The 21,285-nt window shown below is 38.7% G+C and overlaps 1 protein-coding gene and 1 long non-coding RNA gene across 7 annotated transcripts; one reads left to right on the forward strand and one right to left on the reverse strand.

The window, feature by feature from the left end:
* The first annotated feature begins 1,111 nt into the window (after positions 1 to 1,111).
* On the forward strand, positions 1,112 to 4,071 carry LOC124214661 (uncharacterized). The gene is made up of 3 exons (XR_006882180.2): positions 1,112 to 1,275; positions 1,424 to 1,666; positions 2,823 to 4,071. It is a non-coding gene; the product is annotated as an uncharacterized lncRNA (long non-coding RNA).
* Positions 4,072 to 8,288: 4,217 nt separating this feature from the next.
* On the reverse strand, positions 8,289 to 20,269 carry LOC124214655 (anoctamin-5-like). 6 transcript variants are annotated; one of them, XM_069134418.1, is made up of 14 exons: positions 14,772 to 16,513; positions 14,520 to 14,615; positions 13,157 to 13,280; positions 12,747 to 12,929; positions 12,275 to 12,489; positions 11,857 to 11,995; positions 11,546 to 11,747; positions 11,121 to 11,464; positions 10,790 to 11,029; positions 10,384 to 10,601; positions 10,071 to 10,288; positions 9,655 to 9,896; positions 9,259 to 9,546; positions 8,289 to 8,925 (listed from the first exon to the last, which is right to left on the reverse strand). In XM_069134418.1, exons 3-14 carry the CDS (start codon positions 13,265 to 13,267, stop codon positions 8,692 to 8,694), a joined length of 2,634 nt encoding a protein of 877 aa, XP_068990519.1. In that variant the 5' UTR covers positions 13,268 to 13,280; positions 14,520 to 14,615; positions 14,772 to 16,513; the 3' UTR covers positions 8,289 to 8,691. The 6 variants fall into 6 exon arrangements, 3 of the variants coding, with proteins under 3 accessions (XP_068990519.1, XP_046473114.1, XP_068990518.1); XM_046617158.2 differs by lacking the exon at positions 14,520 to 14,615 and having other exon boundaries at positions 14,752 to 16,513; XM_069134417.1 differs by lacking the exon at positions 14,520 to 14,615 and having other exon boundaries at positions 14,772 to 15,504.
* Between the last annotated feature and the right edge of the window lie 1,016 nt (positions 20,270 to 21,285).

Raw genomic sequence — 21,285 nt, forward strand, 5'->3', positions numbered from 1 at the left:
GAGATCGGTTCCTTTCCAGTCCCCGACGTGCAAGCAGACTCTTCGTCGCCGGTGGACCGGCTAGCTGTCGTCTCATCGCGAGCAGACAGCCCGCAAAGAAATGGTCTTGACGAAGAGTTTCGTTTCCTCCTGTACGTTACAGCCGCCGGTTTGGTACTTCAGAGGGCGTTTCAGGGCAAATATTTGTCATAAACGCAAACTGGCCGGCTAACTAAGTACCATTTTGGTAGCGTTTACAGTAAACAGTTGCCGATTAGCATCGCTACCATAACGATCCGGAGTTGAAACCGTTCAATTTCACAGCGATCAATGGCCGAAGAGATACCGAACAGTTTGTAACACTTGATGAATTAGTTTCTATTCGTTTTTTATTTTCGTTTTATTTTTGGATTTCTTTGCTTTGGAGTTTGGTTATCTGGTCACTTTGCAAGTAAGTGTCGATATGCTGTAATCACATGTAGTGTTTTAGTTTGATTGTATTTAGACGGAGGCGTATTATAGTGGTAGATTTGAGAGGAGCCTTCGCAGCTGTGATGATACAGTGCTTATAACTCGTACCTCGACACAAAGTGGATACATAGAAACGTTACAGTTCTTGCTCGAAAGGAGGTTTCATCGCTTACCACTTTCGTGAGGTATTGAGATGAAAGATTTATAATTTATATACACACGAGTTTAGTGAAATACTAACTTAGGAATCCTTCCACGAAGGATACGAGAAGAAGAAATGAAATGACGGGATATATGTATCAGCTTGGAACATTCTGCAGATATTTTACTATTCAGAATTTACAACAATCTGTGTCTGCATGGTATCAACGAAATAAATACACGTCTGTGTTTGAAAAAAATAATGACTGGTCTTAACTTGTGTAGACTTATACCCAAGTCTGTGAACAATATATCGTATAGGAGTAGTACTGAAGTCAGTCGCTATAATGAAAACGTTCTTCGTGGATGAAAATCTATGCATCTATGCATTTGGAAACCATTTCTTAATCGTTTTTACAAGTAACTACGCCAGTATCGTATAAATAATATAGTTCAATTTATAACCATCGCATCGTCATTATATCCCTGACAAGAAATACAACATTCTTATTTTCAGACTGGATGAAATTCGCCTTCGAGTATTGTTCAGATTCCACGCCCTTAGTCGGTCTATTGACGGTAATATAAATTGTCAAAAGTAAAAGCAGCAACAAAATATTTCCACGCAAGCCTGGTTAACCGAAGTTGTAATATACTACAATACTCATGAACGGATGATCACGTGTGAGTTTCAAAGTTTTCGAACTATGTAACGTATACTTTATATTAACTCGATCGCTTGTTATAACTGCATAAGTGAAATATGAACGCATGCATATGAAGATTGTGCATGATGATGAATTCTTCAGTTAAATTTTTAACCGACTTCCAGACCTGCATTCTGCTGTACTGGCAACATTGTTTACCAACAAATTCCGATAAAATACTTTTCTTCTGACATACTAATGGATTTCTGCGACATGACAAATGCTTCACGATCAGTGTATGTAAAAACTTTGCAGCAGCAAAGAATGGAGTTTCTCCAAGAAATACGTATGCATTCACACGTAAACAACGAGCACATGCGAGGCTGAATCGCCTGACAAGTGATAGCCGACATGTGTGAAGGCATATGGTGAGTAATCTACGAATATGTCACACGTAGTAGAGAGCTTGACAGAAGGTGAGACTTTCTGGCCAGTGAACACTGCGTACGCAGATTGCATGCACGTGACTTAATGCCGAGATCGGTATATTATAATGTGCAAAGTTGAAAATTTTCTCAGAGGAATCACCGCGCCGTGTTTATTAAGCATTAGGTACATATGTATCCGTTAGTTTTTCTTCAGCACGCTGCTTAGCCTGATTACACGACACGTTCATTCTTCGCTCGTCACATGTTATGTCATAAAAGCGATAAACATTTAACATATGCACATACAGATGATAGAACGAATAATGCCGATACCTTGACGATTGGAAACGGCCGTTATGATATCTGGCGACACAGTCGGAGGATTAATGTCTCGATTACTAGCCCAGACAGTCGGTAAAAGATGTACGTAATACGCGGTCGTGAGGAAATTTTTTATAAGCTATCCATGTGTTGCTTTGTCGGTACCTATGAGCATGATGCACGGTGCGTGTTTCTTTTTTTTTCACACTGTAAAACGATGACCCGTAAGTGACACGCGGGTCGCTAAATCATTGTTTGACGGGAGATCGAATAATCGGACCACTTGAAAATGAATTTGAAAATCGGCACTGCGAATCACGAGACAGAGAAAGGAAGACTGAATGTTAATCACATTGACCTGCAAACTTTTAAGCAGTAAAATAACGCGAACCGATTAAAAACGAAGTATTTAAATGCGATTAGAGACATATGAAATCACTCGCTTGCAGGGGTTAAATCATTATGCTACAAATGTGGCTGCGGCTGGTTGGATTCTGCACAGATACAGGTAGGACGTGGGTTGCGGTACGCGCAGGTTAGTGTGCATAATTAAGCTAATGCAACATGTATGCGCCGCTGATTATCAGTGGGCGATCCGAAACCGTTGAAACAAGCCGTGCAGGGTAACCTTTGCCTCGCATGCACGCGTCATATACCGGACTAAAGCTTGTCAGATTTCGCAAGTACCGTTCGACACGAATTTCGCAAGAGTACGCGTAAAAATAAATTGCTTTCTAGATACCGAGAGTATCGTGTAATGATTGACGGTAAACTGGGAGAGAGAGAAAGAGAGAGAGAGGGAACAATGTTTTAAAATGTTTCTATTCTGTTGCAGTGATCCAAAACTGGAACAGGAATTCGGTGATTGGAGTACGAGATACGAGGGCTGCAGGTTAATTGCATGTCTTTTACGACCGCATCCGGAATCTCCGCAGGCTGTTGAAACTGGAGCAATCATCATCAGTTATACTGTTAAGGGCAATGCGGAATATTGGGAACGAATTTCAAATTTGGGGCGTACAAAAGACGGATGTAAAGTTTAGTCGATGGTTTTAGTATCATAGAATTTTGTTGTTACGAAGTTCAGGGTAGGCTGCATTATGCGTTACCTTCGTTGAAATTAAACAAAAATAATTAATAATTCACTCATACATTTAAACTTACGAATTGATAACCAGTTCAGTTTCTAAATTTGCAAACAAGATTGCGATTGTGAAGAAGAGTAATCGAGTACTCGTAACGTTGTTATTACATTTTTGAAAAAAATGAACGCTCATTCGTCAGATCGCCAGTAGTCGTGTCTCATTTCGTTCGTAATTTCATTACACGTCGTCTGAGGTAAATAAGTCTTCGAAATCAAATTTTTTACTTCTGCTGTAAGAGTTCCCATAAATTTCGCGTAGTGTGCATGTTACATAGCGACAATATCCTGCATCTTAAATGCCAAAAGCAGAGCCGTGAAGTTTGTGAAATAGGTTTGTCATTGAAAAATAATAAATTATATATATATATGTTAAGGTTGACATGTGGAGTACGGGTAAAAAAAATTTTTTTCTCCAATTAGACCGTCACTCAATCTAAATTTATGCAAGGTGAATTGGGAATGAAAATATTGGCCCTTGTAGGTAGATGCATACCCTGAATACGAGAGATCTATCTTTGTATAGCAGAATTTGTGTCTACGGAACTCGCCAAGTGGGTTGTGCGTCACGTTTGACCCTCGACAATAGTCGTGCCTTGATCTTTATCTCAAAGTTGACATCTGCGTGAGACACAAGATGCGGTAATTTCTGGCTGTAAGCCCCTTAGGCGCTTGCCCTTAATCTAAATTCTGCGCTCATATCTATTTCTCAAGCAAGTACGTGTCAACATTCAATGCCCTGTGCTACCTTTCTGCATGTTACGTTTTTCCCTTAAGGGAGGGGGAGAGAAGGGGCGTAAGCGTAGTCGATTTCGACGCTGTCGTATATATATCGAATTATCCAAGCCGCGTATCTGAAACATAAATAAGGGCATGACAGTCTCGTTATACGTAGAATTCTGAACAAAACCACTCCAATCTATTTTTATTCAACGCAAATGTAAAGAAATGACGTGATGTTTGCGAAATCGCGATAGTAAATTCGTAAAAATCATGCCATTTCTTCATTTTTACGTTAAATGAAATTACGTTGCAGTGGTTTTGTTCAGAACTGCACGTAGAATGAGGCTGTTGTGCTCTTTTTTGCGTTTCAGATACGTGGACTTGGATAATTCGAGATATATACGACGGCGTTGAAATCGACTAGGGCACCCCCTTAAGTACATCGTAAAAAATCACGCAAATCTTAAGTACACGACTGGTTATACTAACCACGAGTTTCGCAATCAACGGCCTACGAGTCCATGCGAATTCCAGTGGAAAATTTACGAGCCAATAATTTCTACTTTAAATTCGTATAGACAGAGGAAAATATGACATTATTATGCGGGCGACGTTATTTATTCCATGCCTTTGCGGAGTACGGAAACTAGTAGAGGTGTCTTTAAAATTCTGACAAATAATAGAGTTTCAACACTTTGCAGATAAATACCGAACGTTTGGTACGTAAGTTTGCAGCTTGAAATTAAAGTTAATTACACAAACGATAATTACTGATTTATCGCTTCGCTATCAAATATTGTGCGGTAATTGGAGGAATATTGATACATGTACAGTTACGTGTTATCTTTAATGATTTTGCCAACGTCAGAAGAGCAGTGCTTCGGTAAAAAATGATATTATACGCGGGTCAATCCGTTCAAACTCGTGGAATCGCTTTTATCACACGATGAAAATAAATTATGACGATGCTTCCGAATTTTGAAATTAACAGATCAGAGGTTAATTGATAGTACCGAATAAAATGTTTTACATTTCTTCTTCCTCGAAATTCACGTTCTTAATTAGGTACTTCGTAAGTTTCTCTATGACTGATTCTGCTTCACCTAACTTCGCAAATATCATCAAATTACAATAATTCTTCAAGTTCACAGATTAGGGCAAATTGGTCTGGATTGACGTTATGGATCACGATAAGACTCGTCGTCCCAACCTCTCCGCTACTTTATCCTTTCTAACGAGTATTGGATACCGACTGAAAATGTTCAAAAAATTTCAAGTCACACGGAGTAACTAGATGAAACAACGAGAAAAGTCATCCAGTCCCAGTTAAAACTCTGTGTTCATTGTTATTTAGCAAAATCATCTTTGAACTGTTAAAAAAAATTGTAGAAAATGCGTTGTAATATTATTCAACAACTTATCATCACTGTTCACCAAAATAGAGTTTCTATATCATTTCAGACACGTGAATTTTCGACAAAACTAGAATTTCACTACTTGAAAGCATAAAACGCTTCGTCAGTTTGTAATTCCAGCCATTCAACTGCAGATTTTCTCGAAACCTTGAGTTATCGCGGGGCCCATTGTTATACGATAATTAGCAGATATTTTCAATGGTTAAATGTAGAATCTACGAATTGTCTTCGATTTTTTTTTTTTTTTTTTCATATACATTGAATCGAGGTACTCGTTCGTCGTTTCACAAAGCAATCAAAGTAACATTGTTTCAACGCACATATGTCGTGCCGATGACGACAGAGACGAGAAATTTTTGCCGTCAACTAAAGAATAATAAACATATATTTACGAAAAACACAGGTGTGAAATTGTATTTTTAAAACACGTGTATGTATATATTTTTACAGCGAAGAACGCACGTGCTAGCTTCTCAATGTTAAAAGTGAAGGATGTGCTAAAATATCAACAACTATACGATACATACAAATGCGAGATGGATAATTTCAAGAATCACAATTAGCGTCGACGTGTTTTTCATTCATCAGGATCATCAATTATAACGGGCTAAATCCTTGCACAAACTCCGACACACGAATGACCCTATTCGCGTCCGTATCGTCAATTTTTTCTTACTGCAAATTTTCAATCCCCACTTATCAGATCGCGTTGACACTCGAAGTTTATCGAATTCTTCGCCAATGTAAATTGGGCCCGATCCCACGGTACGCAACAAGGATTTACTCCGCAGCGTGGGCCGATTTACGGTTTGACCATGCCCTCCGGTCATTTTCGGTAAAATTATCATACTCGCGATGATCGGTCCAAGGTTGCCGATTCACACCACGACCCGGGTGCCCTTGACCGGGCTGATCCTGTTCTTTGATGATGATACCGCTTTTGTTGTTCTTCGCCCGACAAATATCACCGGTAAGATTGTAATAGGTACACGTGATACGTGTATGTATACCTGTTCTGCATGTATCGTGCGATTCGCCCGCGAAACGCAAAACGAGGCGACCTCCGCGTAAGCTTCTCGTTGCCAATTGTCGACAAAACTCGAATTTTCACTTGCTGGAAATTTAGTTTTGGTGAAATTTTCCGCCACCCGTGTATTGCGGGATATTCATCACTTCAATGACGTCGTAATAAAGATGGAGGTGGAAAAGTAAGTTTTGATAGTGTGCAACAGAAGACTTATATGCGTTTAAACGAGGCGCTAGAAAAAAAACTTCCCAAAACTATGACTCCTTACTTCTTTTAATAGTAAAAAAAACTTTCAGAGCAAATCGGGGTTCACCTATTGAATTATTCAGTTTAAAATATAATTCATTCTGATAGTGCTGAAAATGCAAAAGGTAAGCAACAAAATCGCACTTGTCGTAGTTGATACGAATCTGTAATTAACTCATATCCATAACTTGTGCGTATGTACATCGTACACATAATCGCAGCAGACACATTGACGTGACGCAATACGATGCACATGAAAAATTCTACCTCTAGCTGCGAGTGTCTGGTGTTATTAAGGAATTGATATACCATCTACAAAAGCCTGCATAAGATCTCCGTTTTCATATAAGATTATGTAACACAATCTTGATCTGCTTCAGCTATCCTGACTACGGAAAGTTAAAACGAATCAGGACTCGAGAATTGCGTGCTTGAAACTAATCTCTGCAAGATCAAGGAAGCTTGCGGTTTTACATTGTGAAATACGGAACGGACAGACTTACGAAAATTAAAAACTACAAACAATCGTCACGCCTCAATGTAACATATTACCAATCGCCAATGGTGACGGAGATTCCACACCGTACTGATCCAACGGAGGTGACAGGAGTGAGGCAGGCAACCTCAATATCGGCTCTATTGTGTTCAAAGAGAAACGAGGCAAGGACACGCGGAAGCCCAACTTGTGTATATCAAGATGAAAAAATCTCCACCTCAACGTGCGTCCATTGTTACAATGTACACGATGCATACTGCGAGTAAAAGGCAATTAAAAAATAGTAATTATTCCATTTTTTCTATTCACCCGCGCATGAAAGCATAAATCACTTCATCGAAATCAGGAGACATCGTATCATCGTTTACTCTGAGACGTGTTGTTCGAAACATATGGTGCCCAAGCCAAAGAGGAAGCTCGGATTACTTCTGAACCGATAGCAATTGACGATACTAAGGACATCCAAATGATTGAAACTGTGTCAAAATTAATGATGGACAGGAGCATAACAAATCTAAGAGTTGAAGGTGATCAACAAAAAAAATTTTATCAGTATATTGTGCATTCTTTCGCATTCGTTTAACTTCACCGATTTATCTATAGGTACCTATTTAAACGTCTTTTGCACCCATTTGCTTTTGTCCGGCTGCTTAGCCAAACACGTTTCATGAATATACATGAATTTATGATACACGAACGATAATTTGAGTATATTCACATCAGATGTATTACTGGAATTAAAATTATCTTTATAATAGTTTCAACTCTGAGAACCGGATGTTCTGAAGCTACAAATCTATTTTGTTCATACGAAAGACGATAATTATCGAAAACGAAAAATCGTTTCAGAAGTTAATGATCGCATGTCATCATCACAGTACAGGTTTAAAACATTTTTTTCATTTTATTATTTATAAATAATAACTTGTTCGGGCCACTGAAAAAAATCGCCAACCAATACTTATTACGACCGCGAAGAGAGATTAAGACTGCCGAGATTTACTAAAATATAATATTGGTCAATCAAGAATCTCAAAGTGCATTCGTGAATCTTCCACGACCTTTCAGATTCGGTATGAAAAAAAAAAACCAGTTCAAAGTCTGGTCAATGTATTTCTATTAACACGAATGATATCACAGAATGTTAATTAAAGGCATCGTCCAACCCGCCACTTCAGATCTCGAACCTTTTACGCGGTGCAATTACCACAGATCGAAATTAGTTGGAATTACTAGAGCAATAAAAATACAAGTTCCGTACTTAAAGAGTATTATAAAAATTCAGATCGTACACACGGTATAAGTATAATATAGGTACAAATTTACTAATTTAAGCCTAATTAGTTCGATTAAAAAATTTGTGAAATGTATTTTGAGCACTTCGGCACCAAACTGTAATGACTCGCCAATCATTGCTGAGAAAAAATGTACTAGTATGAATATTTCATTTGTAAATAGTTCGAATATATAGCTTCGCGGGTTCAATACTGTGACCTGTGAAATGTGAAGCTACATGGTAAGTTTGTTGAAAATAAGGTCATTTAATGGAAAGATGTCTATTACTTGCCAAATAAAGAGCCGATTCTGTTGTTCATTCCGAAAAGAGATCAAGTCAAGGTACGGGATCGGGAAATTTGAGTGTGCGAATGGTTACAGTCAGTTTTCTGTTATATACGGCCTTCTTTGAATTGCATTGCTGTTGTTGTCGCCATGCATAGAATCCGATTGATTGAGTTGCTGTCCCTCGAGATAATCCCTCGCACGTGCAGCTTCTCTTTTAATGATTAGCTCCTCCGCCAGAAACGCTTCACGTTTTATACGCGCACGTAATTTTCGGGGTGTGCCAGACAGGCACCATTGCACGGTCATCGTCAGCAAACCGACAACGTTCTATCGCAACACAATAATGAAAAATTGCATGTATTTATAACCCATAATTGGAGGATCACTCTCTGTTCGATGGTAACAAAATAAATGGCATTCAAAGCGGTACGTTTTTTAGTCGATAATTACGACGATTTCATTTGTAAGAATAATAGTTTTCTCGAAATTTTGAAATTACTGTTCAAATTACGAAAGCGAGTCGGTTGAGGTTTGGGGGAAAGAAACGTATGGAATTCTTGCCAAAGGTGAGCTGCTTCGAGAATAAAAAAAAAAAAAAAAGCGGAATTTGCAGTGAGCAAAATGGGCAATTTTTAATGGAGTCGTCTTGTTTATAATTACCTGAAAGACGACGACAAATGCTAATCTTGCAGCCAGAATATGCCAGTAGATTGGAGGCCGTTTGTAGGACAGAACACCGAGCCCGTAAGGATTTCTGTACTCCGCATATCTGCATACAGTGATATTTTCGAACTTGCTTTCCAATGGAGCAGTTTCATTAATAAAATCCGCTGTTCTGAAGTACGCAAGAGTATGGTTCAAGAATCCGTGGTCAGTCTTGTCCTCACTAACAACCATCATGTACACGAATCGCGGTATGTAATTTGACGAAAATGCGATTATAAATGCCTGTAACAATCACCCATAACTGAACAGTATTCGGGATTTATTGTTGAATATAGTTAAATAAAATAGGAACAAGGGATCCAAATATGCAAAAAAAATGATTATACGTACGTTAGTAGTAACTGAAATGCGTGCAAGGGCGTCCAGAATACGAGCCCAAATTCCAATATCACGTACACGTCGAGGTACTGGCCGTCTGTAATGTCGGAGAAATTTTGTTGCGTCTAAACGCATTTCGAGAACGTTATTAGCCAAAGCAAAAAACGGCGCCAGCGGAAACGCTGTGACGAAGATGGTTATGAACCCAAACTGGATTACCATTTCCAAATATTCGTCGTACAGGCCTCTTGAACCTGATAAAAACGAACGGTTAACAGAAATTCGTCAATCAAATAGTGGTTCCAGTCATAATATTATTATTGTTAGTCAAATATATTCTGATTTTCGCTTAATTCCCTACGAGGGTAAATAGTATGTATTTTTTCACAGTCGAAATAATATAAAATATGAATGACTAGGGCACGTACCCCAATTAAGGAGTTTGAAGTCTCGAATCCATTGGTTCTTAGTAGGAATGGGATCCTTTTGTTTCAGACCCGTGTGGATTCGGAATAAGGCCCACGATTTCATTATTACTGGCAAAATCATCTCTATTGCAGTAGACAGCGCCTGTTTTCCAACCATTATAATTGCCAGCTGTATACTGAGCTCCATAAGACATCCTCCCGGGCTGCATTCTTCCTGTCTGATTTAGTATTTGGGTATATACAACTTCACAACGGTATGCAAAATTCAGGGGAATAGGCTGTCTGAATGATATTTAAAAATTCAAACACGTACCTGTATCCTAATATTCGATTATACTTCTTGGGATATCCAACAAACTTGCCTTTCATAAAAGCTATGTAAAATATGGAAGCGTAGTAGTTGACAAATTGAAACAGGTATACTTTCAGTGTTAAGCTATCGTCAAATTCTGCTTGAGTTCGTAAGAATTCCATTTCCGTTAGGTACACTGCTAGCCAATCGTATATGTAATTCAGTGCTAGAATGCACACCTGTAGAATAATATTAAAACTAGATAGATTTGGACCTTCGAAAAAAGTAGGACCATATAATAAAAGGTTTAAATATTATGAATTTTTGCAACAATCTCAGTCACATATAGATAAATAGAACTCCAAACATTTACTTTCGCAATACTGATTTGTATATTTTCTCTCAAGTATGAGAATGAATAAATTACCAAATTGAGAACAGCTGCGACGGCTGGCAGAGCAAGGGTCTTGTAGCTCGCGGAATCTACTTCATGGCCGAAGAGTGAGTTGCTCGTAATCATTGACATGCGGTACAAAACTACTGCGAAAACAGCGGCAACGGCAGTACAAGTCAGCAGAAGAACAACAGAAAAGCTGAAGAAGGTTGCTGGGACTCGTACCTTCCAGTAACTCACATGAGGCTCTATTTGACGCGTAACTGCATTCACCTAAGAAACAATGGAAAGGAAATGTCTGAAATGTGCAATAGGTTTGATAAATTTTGTACATTTCTATGAAGTACTCGAACACTAGAGATACTTTTTGTTTTATTCTGAAGAATGTTGCTTTGGCAAGGAGAGACAGATATCCTGGTCGAGGGTGTTCCGACGATCGATCCCATTCTATTAATCCCCAGCGATGGCTTAGTTCTGCGGATCTTCGCTTCCACAATTCAAGGTACAAGGTAGTCCAAAATGACATAAAAACCGCAAATACTGGAGTAGCCGGATTATCAAACAAGTAAGTTACTTTCGTTAGCAAACACGTCTCGTTCAGTCTCCAATAGTCACATGTTTTGTCACACTGAGGACACATCACAATCTCACTGGCAGTTTTATCACAAGCTTCGTTTGCCAACTGATTCGAATTTAAAGTAATCAATCCTGCATAAATATAACACCGAATTTTAGAACTAAGAATAAACATTGAACTTACAAGAAACTAAGAAAAAGAATTAATCTTACCATAAAAGAAACATAATAATCCTGCTATACTAGCAGGAATAAGCATGTACGTATAAAAGCCGAGCCACGCAAAGTATATCGCGAAATTTACTCCAAAATAATCCGCGATGGCGTCCAGGGGCTGCAGTTTTACCCATTTACGGGTGGAGCCCCATTCCTGGTAGAGCAGTGATCTTTTGGATCCAGATTGCTTATAGGTACCCTGGCGAAACATATTGATAATATTATTAATTGTAATTTATGCAGTTGCAGCAAACTTTATTTCAATAGTTATTATCGACGGTTCGAATTCATTCTGCAATTATACTTACATCATGCAATGGATAAGCTGCTGAGTAAACTCCATCGATCAATAGAGATTCAATACCCTCAGCTTGTCTGGCAAGAATAAAATCAACTACCATACATCGTACGCTCCAAGGAAAAAAGTTTTCGGCATCGACGTCAAATCTTAACAAACAGAAGAAATCATGGAAAGTTAATAATGAAACTCGACTTCTAGACTTCTTTCACCGATGCAGTGATTCTGGTATACCAGACTCAATTTCAATTACTTTAGCTTCACTCGCATAAAGTATCATTGAAATTTTCTCGTGTCGATCATCATTTCGAACAAAGAATCTCCGGGATATGAAAACAGCAGTGATTGACTAGGCACGCTAGTTTCCATAAATATGAAAGTTGCTGAAAGAAATTAATATTAATATTGAACAGGATATAGCTACTTACAGGTAAATTTTATCTTTAGAAAATTCAGTAGACAACTGATACTTCCGGGTAGGGAATTTAGCAGGATCCAATGTTGCGAAATGAAAAACTTGTGCAAACCAAGTACGTGCATCGTCGAATATGTCGGAAGGTTCTTGACTGCAAGCTCTTTCTTCAGGTGATAGTTTTATCGGCATACGGAGTTTCATAATGTCAGCATATCTGCAGAGCACCTCCTGTTACAAGGTTTAGAATATAATTTTTGAACTGTATTTGTTTACTTCACTAATTTACTGCTGTATAACAAATGATGTGGAAATAGAAATAATAGATGCTTGCGTATTAGCAATAGTGACTCACAACTCAAAGCCAGGTGTTAACAACTAGATCCTTGAATTTCTTAAATATAGGTGTAGCAAGTCACGCAAAGTAGTAGCTATACTACATGAGTTAAATTGATATATGTCGTGAATAAATCAGCTTTTGAAAATACCTGAGTAGTAAAAATCTTGATAAAACTTAAATTGTGCTCGTGCTCATATTCTAGGCGTAGACCTTGATCTCGCAAATGCTGCTCAAAGATTTCTCTTCGCTGAGCATGAGATGTGTCCTTATCCACATAAGTGAGCACAAAGTCAGGAACTTCTTTTCTATCATTATTTGGCGAATCAATTTCCTGCAAGCATAATAACGAACTGCGACTCAATCTTACCCTTAATTAGAGCAGTTTTTAAAACCTTTCAATACAAAATGATTTTATTTATAGGTGAAAGTGAACCTTGTGAAACTATGTTGATATTAAACTCTTTTGTAAATATATGGACTCAAAAAAAAGTTTGGCGTGTTTCAGTACTGTAACGTTTTACAAGTTTTCTTATCATTAAAGACGATATTATAACTCACCAATGGTACGGAGCGGTTTTGTTGCTCGAGCGCAATCATTTTTTGGCTCGCATCCCATCCAACTTCATCCATCCCCTGGTATGGGGACTGGCCATTGCGGCATAGGTCCATATTTTTGACAATTCTAGGAAGTGATATATACGGTTGGAAACAAGGAAAAAGAAGAGGGAAACACATGACATGTAACATTAAATTAATGAAATGAACAATAAGAATAATATTTATGGTGATATTCAAGGAAAATTTTGATGGGATAGAAAATATGATACACAATTTTGTTGGCACTGATAATATCTGTATTTCAGTATACAGTTCTTGGACTTTGAATATTGGACCTTCTGCTGGCAAATATGGACTTTGGGTGTGAATAAAAATATTTTAGTATACCGAAGATATCAGATGTTCAATTATTACCAATTAATTTGAAATGACGCTGAAACTAGCAGATAATACTCAGCAGGTAATATACGCCGAAGGGTTCCAGGGTATGATGAAACGAAGAAACTTGTTAGGATTATTCAGGGAACTATTTCGAATATATTCTGTGATATCTTAACGTTTGCTCACTCCCTGAAAGCCTTGCTGTCATATTACCTGCTGAATATTATCTGCTAGTTGCAGTGTCATGGATTTTAAATGTGAATCCAACGTTTCAATATAATTTGATTGAGAATCTGTTCATAATTCTATATGCTAGTTGTCAGGCTAGCGAATATTTACTACGTATATACACTTTATTATATTTTCTCTTTGCTCGTAGAAATTCCAGAATGTTGTGCACATTCAGGATATCTAGTAGAAATTGCGCTCCAATATTTCCAGACAACAGGTTTTGTATATAAGAATTGTGTTTTTTTTTTGATTGCAAGATTTGAATAGCTTTTAGTAATGAAAACCACTTTCTTAGAACAATTGGATACTGTTTTACTGAATGGTACAAATTATTTCCAACTATTTTTTTTTTTTGTTTTTGGAATCTGGCACAAACAAAGCGGTCGAATTGATTTCTGCAGCCAAAACTACACTGCGGCCATGAGACAACAAAAAGCATTATTGATGGAACAAAGCAATGTCACATTGAAGATAAATAAAATGTATGTTAGTTTTGTAATTAGTAAAGCCAAAAATTAAAATACAGCTCATTCAATCCAGCAACTCCCTGGCAATCTTGGTTTCCCAGTTTTGTCTAACAACTAGATATTCCAGCACTAAACTTGATGACAAAAAGTTAAATGTATCGCTTATAACATAATCCCACAGATATTCAGATTGAAAAAAATAAATGTTATGTAATCTACACTAAAATGTATCATAATGTGTGAACAGCAATACCACTGATTAATATAAATGAAATGCGACTAACCATTAAGAAATCTAAATGACTCATGTCAATATCCAGCAAAGCAGCGGCAGCGAATGACATTGAAACAGACGACTGATCCTGTACGTCCTTATATTTCTAGGTTAGAAAGATCAGTCACAGCCCAACCCAGGAAGCGATTTATATGCAATTTAAAAATATTAAAGTTAGAGTTTAGACAGCAAATGAAAGATATAAATATGAAAATACAAACCAGTTTATGCATAAGGCTTACATTAAATCTATTGTACTCACGAATTAATAATTTGGTCGTTTATTAGGTATAACTGGTATTAGTGACTAGACATTTGGTTAAACGTGATTTAATCCACACTATCACATATTTGTCACTTGCTCGTATCACATGTTCGGCTCCTGCCGAATGGGTTTCTGTTCCTTTCTACCCGTCAACGACTCCTTGATAATATATCCACATCCCACGAACACGAGCCCGTCGGCAACTGATTTAAACTAACAGTAATCAAATTTTCCAACCACAACTCGCCGAGTGACTGCGGCCGAGAATGCGTCACCGACAGCTACGGTCGCGACGTGATGACGTCGGTACGATTAATCTGTTCGAAATTGTTGCCGGGCGACTCGAACGAGCATATACCTATATATCCCTGAGGAAGTCCTCCTGAGAGTAGTAATAGTAATTAGACAACATAGCGCGTCATACGGCTGAGTCGTTATCCGATCACATTCATATTTCGCAACGACCCGACCTCCGATCTTGGTGTGATATATCAATTCCTCGTGTATGGACAGAGCAGCGCGGTCACGTGACTCAAAACAGCTGTGGAAGCTGTGGAAGGGGAGCCGTGATTCACAATCGAAATCACTTGAAATCATGATCATCGAGCTTAGATAGATCGTTGACTGAAGACGCTTTTTCCAAAACAGCGTTGTGATTAAGGAGAAATATTTCGAACGATTTCATTTTCATCATTCCTTAAAATTTTCCAGATTAGCTGGTTAATAAATGTTTTGAAACAAAATACGACGCTTTTTTTACGAGTACACCAATGCGCGGGACGAAAGATATTCGAATCTACCGCTAACGAATTTTACGATAAACGTAGGTAAAAATCAAATGGTTATCGGATAATTGATCGGCAATTAGCGTACTTAGATATTTAAATATTCCGAAAAGCTGATTAATGTACAATAATTGTCCCGTATATTCTTATTACAAAGACAAGCCAACCCTTTACACGGAGATATAATTTGGCTTGATGTATTTTCAACGAACGTAGAGATGATTGACTTTATTATCAGTATAGATATAAACTATTTCAAAATAGTTACAATTTCCAATAAAAACATTAGCTTATTGTTAAATGATAAATGTATCATACCATACATATGATACGACAATTATACAATATGTTGTAAATACGTATAAATATAAACTGCATTTGTACTGCAGCTTATGAAGAATCAATAAAATATTGAAAAAATCAAGAACTTACAAGCTATTCTATTGAAAAATGAAATAAAAAGATTGCGCAAGTCGCATTCTTTCCAAGATTTTGATGTTCAAATAGTATCCAGCTAGTTTTAATTAAAAAGAATGTTATCGCTCGATTCATTTCTGTTTACGTTACAAAATTACAATAAACTACGTCCTATAAATATCGGCATTACTCAATCTATCTATTACAATTCATTTCCTAGAGCCAATACAAGATTTGGATCAGAGGTACTTTGATTTACATAGGCGTATAAAATAAAAAATATTTCCTGATTGGCTCTACTGGTTTTAATATTCAAATCAGGTAGCCTCAAACAAACTAATACCACTATTAAGTGTACATGATATTCTAGAGATAATATTACACTATCGAAAATAATCAGTTTATGGAAATACGCGTCTCAGAGTTCGACTTACCGAATAACATATACATATACTATTATGAAACTACCTTCGATTCACGGCAAGCTTAGACAGTAAGAAAATACTCGCAGTCCTTGTTTATTTCCGAGCATCGTTATTGCTGTGCTTGGCCCATTTTATACACATCGTGATAAGCATTACGTATTAACGCATATGGGAAACAGCTCTCCAATAAATCCATGGTTAGAAAGGGTGATTCTTGAACGATCTGATCGAGGAGAAGGTACACAGATTCTCTATTCTTTGTTGCCTCTTTGTCTGCCTCCTGCCCTAATCTCAAAAGACTGGATGATGCCAGTGCCAAGAACTCCTTCATTCTGTCTTCAATGTCGTTTTGACCACATATCGTGAACAGTGCACCGAATATATTGTTTATGGCAGTGGCCATGCAATGTATATTGTTAGAATGCCCCTCCAATGAAGCCCTATAGAACGAGTTTTCGTTGCGAGCTAATTTCGGAATGGAAACAGCGACGAATACCATTAACAAACAGACTAAAAGATGCTCGTCCTCATCTGCTTCAGCTTTTTGACTCCTCAAAGCTGCTGCTAGGGTTGGATCAACTTTGCACGTCAGCCCCGCAGCAGATGTCATTTCGGAAACAATTCTCATCGGATCGCCCGAAGGCAAGTGGTGCCGAAAGTCTAATATAGAGCTGAGCAAAAATGGAATCCGCTCCTCCAAAACGTCGACCAAAGCTGCCTGGGCTAATTGTCTGAAGCTCAAAATCACCCCAACTATTGTAACCCTTTGGAGAACATTGTCGACTTGCTGTAGCCTTTTGAATTGTTCCTTCATCACTTCAGGCTTATCAAAATTCGTTCTCAATGCAACTAAGACGTCCTTATTACCAGCTACTAATTTTTTCAGTTCTTGCACCTGACTCGCGATGTGCCACATCAGTGTTTCGTTCAACATTTTCATTCCGTAAGGTCCAATCAGTTCGGCAAGAGCCCTGAGTTCGTTGATATCAGAAAATTCCTCAGCGTTGAAGGGAATCGCACTCTCGGCTGTGAGGCTGACGAATGCTCTTTGATTTCCTGAATAGCAAATGTTCCCTGCGCTTACTCGTCTCAACAATACTTCGGAGTACCACTGCATGTACAACGAAGCTATAGTTTTGTCCCCGTGGCTATCGAGCTGTTGAGTTTGTTGCAACAAAGCATTATTAAAAACTCTAGTTATATCGATGTGAACGTAGTTTTCAACAGTTTGCAATACATTCATGTAAGCTCTAACGCTGACAAATAACTCTGATGGTTTAGCAATGACGCTAGTATCCGGATTGAACATCACCATACCAACTAAAGCTTTGGCAAATCGTGTTTCCAAGTGTTGATGTAAGTACTCCCTAGGAGCAAATGTATATTCCCACACATTGATGGTGGGGCAAGAATTTATTGCGAAACACAATTCTGTTAGAGCCATGTGAAGTTTGTCCATTGTCGTAAGGTCTTCTCGCGTTTTTCTGTAGCTTTCAATACCGGGTTTATGAATCTCGTACATATTTTTCTTGTTCTTATCTTTTTTCTTGCGATTCACTACTTGAGATATTTGCGCTGCACAGTGCTTAGGCAAAAGCTTATCTGACATTGTACACTGCTCGTCGCAAATTATGGTTATTATATTTTTAGCCTCTTTGGCCATTTCGTCCAAAAACATGTTAACAACAGACAGACTTCTTTCTCTGATATGATGACGTTCTTCGGGGCAAAGTTCATGCGTACAGCTTTGAAAATGGCTACACATCAATGGAAAAGCAACAATGTATCGATTCTGGGCAGGAAATTCTAAACACATGTGAAATTGATCTTCGAATATCTTGCTGTAAAAGCAAAATATCGAGAGATCGGAAGTTTCCACCAACATCTCGTCTAAATTGTCAACCATTTTGGTGTGAAAAATAATACCGTCCATAAACGAAGCCAATTCCCTGTTATCCGCGAGATTCATATTGCACTTTGCAACCGACATATAAGCCTGCAATCTAAACCAGTCAAGCCTGAATGCACGAAAATCAAACAACTCGTTATCCTCGACCTGTTTTACTGTTAAACTCGCAATTGAAGAGCACATGTCGCTCAGAATGGCTCCTTCATCCTCAGGACACACAGGCAAATTTTGTATCATTTGATGCAGAGCTGGTGCGTCAAATCCAGCCAAAAATTGGACGTAATATCGTTGCAGGACTTGGGAATACTTTCTAACAAGAGCGCGCAATTCCTCGCAGTGAAACAAGAGTTCAGGGAGCTGCCTGTCGACGAGGTCATCGCCTCCACGACCCTTTCCTTTTCCCTGAATAGGTGGATTGTCACCGTGTCTCAAGAGCCACAGCACCTCGTCTCGGGCATGAGATAATCCCATGAACACTAGCAGAGCTTTTGGGCCCAAGAGCCCTGGATGATCGGACAATATCAGCCCCAACTCCTTCAGGGCTGTTCTCAAAAATTTTCGCCTTTCTCGATGCCTGTGTCCAGCTTTCTGAATGGCTTGACTGTAGCAGTCCTTCACTTCAGATACTCTCTTGCTGTACCCTTTCATGCTTTCAAAAAACGACTGAATGTATTGGTGAATATATATGACTTCGTCTCTAAACAGAGCTAAAACCCATCCTGATTCGAGGGCGGTGGTCCATAGTTTACTGGGTTGCTCCTGGTTGAGGACCGTGTGACAAAGAGTGAAACCGAGGACAACCCATCTTTCTAATCTATCTAAGCTCAACGTTTCACAGGACATCGTGTCCGTAACGGCAGCTTTAAGCAGCTGCCCTGGACTACCGACGAGGCTAAGTTTCTTGTCGGCTCTCCATGTGTCTGCCGATAAATTTCTTCCAGGGTAAATTGGCCACAGCGACATCAGCGCATTTATCAGTAATTTACCATGCGGCACAAACTCTTCGGACAATTTCTTGAGCGGCGCATCGTAGTCCATGATCATCTGGCCTAGTCTCGGAAAGCTGGGATCTGACTGGCTGTGGACCATTTCGTGGGCCGCGTTGAACAGGCCTAAGACAGCTTTTCGATCCTCGACTCTGGACAGAAGTATCATCAGGCTTACGTAGGTGATTACCAGGTCCAGGTAGCCCTTTGTCACGTCAAAATTTATCGTTATGTCCATGTGAACTCCGCAAGCGTCCATCGTAGTCAGCAGTTCACAGACGTTGTCCTTGAAGTCAAGAAGGTCAACAAAGGTGTAGTAGTAGAGGGACAGAGACTTGATAATCTCGGTGCGAAGGTTCGTTATCGCAGCCAGTCCCTTGATGTCGATATTGGGAAATCTTCGGATTATGTATTTAATCGCAGACTCCAACGTTTTGTCGGACAGAAACGCAGGCTTGGATTTGGCATCGCCGCATGCTTTTTTTATGTTGTAAATACGAGTAAGCATACCGGTGCCTCTGTCGTTCAATATAGCCAGTTTCTCAGCCAGCTTCTGCTGGCTAGGAATAATTGGTCGCGCCATATTCGTGGCCTGCTTGTCAATGAACGGCGGTGAATCAGTAGAATCGCCTCATAATTTATTGAACCAAGTGTCAACTGTGTTTCCGGATGACAGGAGACCCCACCCAGGGGTAGCTTGTAGGCTTGACAGGATTTCCAACGTAATTTCGGCGCACAGCGATTTCTGAAATATAACTGATCGATTATACTAACTCGAGTGAGCTTTTTTGACGGTTGTACAACGAAGTGAAATGTTTTCTTACCAAATTTATCATTTCATTGCAACATTGTCACAAAATTATTAACACCCACTACACATCGATGTGTAAACTTACTCACCACTTTAAGTTATCAGTCCTTAAACTCAGCTGCGGCGCTCTCTTGTTCACTGCATCCAACTGCTGTGTGGGGAAATATTCCTCACTAGGTTCCTCAATCTCGCGCAGGCAGTCGGTATGAATCGCCTTTACCAACCGAGAGAAGGGGCAAACCATATGACCATACCGAATACGTTAATGAGAGTATTTTGAAGACAAAATCCATCACGCGTCAAAAGTGCACAGTGCAATTCCATATTACGGCGTATCACAGAGTATTGTTATGTAACCGTGGATATGCTACATCTTTACGTATTTTTCCGCCTTATGAACTCGCAGTGAAATAGTATCCGCCTGGGCACAGGCAATTCGCATTACTTCCATAAGTTCGCAATCAGAAGTTTGTCCTGTAACTCGATTCGAGTCCATGCGTTCTCAACAAAGCTTGTAATTATTAATTGTTTACTTTCGCACACAAATATTGAGCGGGTTTAAGTTTCCATTGTACACATAGCACTACTGTTGTTCACTGACTCGTTTCTAACTGGTCTTTAAAGCTTGGTCGATGTGGTCAGTTGCCTGTACACAAGAGGATCTTCTATCCCGTTGTTCCGCCACGCCGCACGCTGGCTTTAAGATTTCAGTAGCTGCTGTGAAAAAAGTGAATAATATTTTATGGCAATAATAAAAAAAAAAATCAAAAATTCACCAGAATGTTCATACCAAAATGTGATTGAAATACTCGGACATAAAATAGAAACGAATCGAGGAAAGGGTTTTTAGGAATCACAAAAACATCCATTGAAAAATCTTATTGGCATTGTTATGTAAAAAAATTAGATGAATGAATCTTTATACAAAGATGTGAAGAATGAAAAGCTTGAGAAAAAAATATACGCACTCCATTGAGGTGAAATTATTTTTGCTATTTCCCTAATTGTATTCACAGCATTGTTGCCCACAGACAACAGAAACGTGTCACGAATGTCCCAAAAACGTTACCAATTATGTTTGAAAATGATGATACCAATTATGAACTGTGGACGTAGGTACACTTCACCATCATTTAGATGTTTCCCAAACGTTGCAGGCATGTCGTAAGTCCTGATTT

Source organism: Neodiprion pinetum, chromosome 3 (genome assembly GCF_021155775.2).
Source record: "Neodiprion pinetum isolate iyNeoPine1 chromosome 3, iyNeoPine1.2, whole genome shotgun sequence".
In the NCBI taxonomy this organism is placed as follows: domain Eukaryota; kingdom Metazoa; phylum Arthropoda; class Insecta; order Hymenoptera; family Diprionidae; genus Neodiprion; species Neodiprion pinetum.